At 51.6% G+C, this 1,930-nt stretch overlaps 1 protein-coding gene across 1 annotated transcript; it reads left to right on the top strand.

Annotated features, from left to right (window-relative positions):
- Positions 1–272: 272 nt before the first annotated feature.
- LOC137825113 (uncharacterized) lies at positions 273–1,700 on the top strand. Its single transcript, XM_068630787.1, has one exon. The coding sequence runs from the start codon at positions 273–275 to the stop codon at positions 1,698–1,700; it is 1,428 nt and encodes a 475-aa protein (XP_068486888.1).
- Positions 1,701–1,930: the final 230 nt, after the last annotated feature.

Here is a 1,930-nt window from a genome sequence, read left to right as displayed (position 1 = left end):
ACTTTCCCTACGGCCTCAATCATCTCTTTCGAGTTCTTCGAGGGCCAACTCGAAGCTCATATAGGTTAGCTCTTACCTCAGCACCAAGTCCCTTGTTTTGAAACTGACTTAGCATTTTCTACCATTCCATCTCTGGCGTTCTGTTTATTCTATATTCATCTTAACTATTCATCCATGTGCTATTTGCTTGTGTTATCTCCGAGTGCATATACTTGCATGTCCTGCTTCTGCTTTGGGGCCTACTCATCTGTTTTCTACCCTGTGCAGACCTCATGTTGGGAAAGGGAAAGCTGGCAGAACTGAGGGCGATCGCCCGGGCTCACAAGCTGGCGGCGGGCTCCCAAACAGTGCCCAACTCGGTGGTGGAGATCGTCGTTGCCCAGGGCAAGACTCCACCCCAAGGTCCAACTCCTTCGGGGACACTACCCGCCCCTCAAAGACAGAAACTGGTCCTGAGGAGACCCAAAAGAAAAACCACTCAGGTGGTACAGGAAGATGAAGAGGAAGATGATGAGGTGACTGAGGACGACCTCGTCACCAAAAGAACAAAGGTGGCACCCTTTTCACCACCCGCTCTCCCAACACCAACACCGCCCTCACCTCCAGCTCCAACACAACCAGTTCAAGCAACACCTTTGGCCGCCGCACCCCCAGTGGTCGAAAGCAGCGACCCAAATTTCATAGAGAACCCTCCAAGCACCTCCACACCATTCGTGTCTGTTGGAGAGGGTCCTCCTTCTACTGCTTCGATCGCTGGTGCCACATTAGGCGAGGATGAGGGCGCTCATAACTCGCCAATTCTGATAACTGAGTCCCCGACTTCACCACCACGCCAAGAAGCCCAACTTGCCCTACAAACTCAAGAGGGCGGTGGTGAAAGCCAGCACCAGACTCCGCCAGCACCTCCACCAGCAACAAACTCAAAACTCCCACCCTCCATCGAAGAGATCATGGGGCCCTTCACAGCTAAACTAAAGATGATGGCGGAGGATCTTCCCGCAATCGTATCAAAGACTGTGAAGGACGCACTCAAGAAGCTCCAAGAGGAAAACTCAGCGCTCAAGGAGTCAAACCTGATAGCAAGGGCTGAGGTTGGGAAGCTCTCGTGCCACTTGACGATGACTGAGTTAGAGCACTCAAGGCTGGAGGACGCCATGGATGCTGAGCTAAGGAGCACGCGCCGGGAAGCCTCCGCCCTTCGCCAGAAACTGCAGCTCCAAGCACAAGAAAAGATCGAGCTGGAGAGCAAATTGGTCCCTTATAGGCTCAAGGTGACCTACTTGGAGGCTGCAATGAAAGCTGATGCGACAAAGGTGGCCAACCTGGAGAAAAGGTCGGCAGACCGAGAGGTGCTCCTTGGGAAAGTCGAGAAGGAGAGGGATGATGCCATAGCTGAGCTCGCTGAAGCTCGAGAGGAGGGCAAGAAAACTGCTGCAGAGCTGGCCCAAGCGCGGGACGAAGGGAAAAAGGTTGCTGAAGACCTTGCTCAAGCTCGTGGGGAAACTGAAGAGCTGAAGAAACGAACTGCCGAGCTGAAGGAACAAACTGAAGAGCTCGAGCAAAGCTCCACCCAAGTCCTTGCCGCCGGGTTCGACGCCGCTTTGGAGCAAGTTGCTTGCCAATACTCAGAACTCGACCTCTCTATGGTATCTATCTGCAACGAGGTGGTGGACGGGAAGATCGTGCCTTCTGAAGACTAGCTACCTCCCTCCATCACCTTGCTTTTGGAACTTTGGCGCTTATCTTTGTTTGTAAAAAATTTATATGTAATAGCTGCTTACGTACTTGATCACATTTACGTTCAAACTTGAACTGACACCGCTTTATATAACTTCCTCTGCTAAGATGTTGTTGTCTGCTACCTCTCTTCGAATTCTTCTTACTCTTACTTGCTTTCACACAATGCTTCACACTTGAATAAACTGTTAAC

The sequence above is a fragment of the Phaseolus vulgaris genome, chromosome 8 (genome assembly GCF_000499845.2).
Source record: "Phaseolus vulgaris cultivar G19833 chromosome 8, P. vulgaris v2.0, whole genome shotgun sequence".
NCBI lineage: Eukaryota > Viridiplantae > Streptophyta > Magnoliopsida > Fabales > Fabaceae > Phaseolus > Phaseolus vulgaris.
The sequence above is the reverse complement of the archived record's forward strand: the minus strand, read 5'-3'. Positions and strand labels throughout refer to the sequence as shown.

What these genes read in the sequence shown, in the direction of transcription:
- LOC137825113 (XM_068630787.1), top strand. Translation starts at nt 273, where the DNA reads ATGTTGGGAAAGGGAAAGCTGGCAGAACTGAGGGCGATCGCCCGGGCT.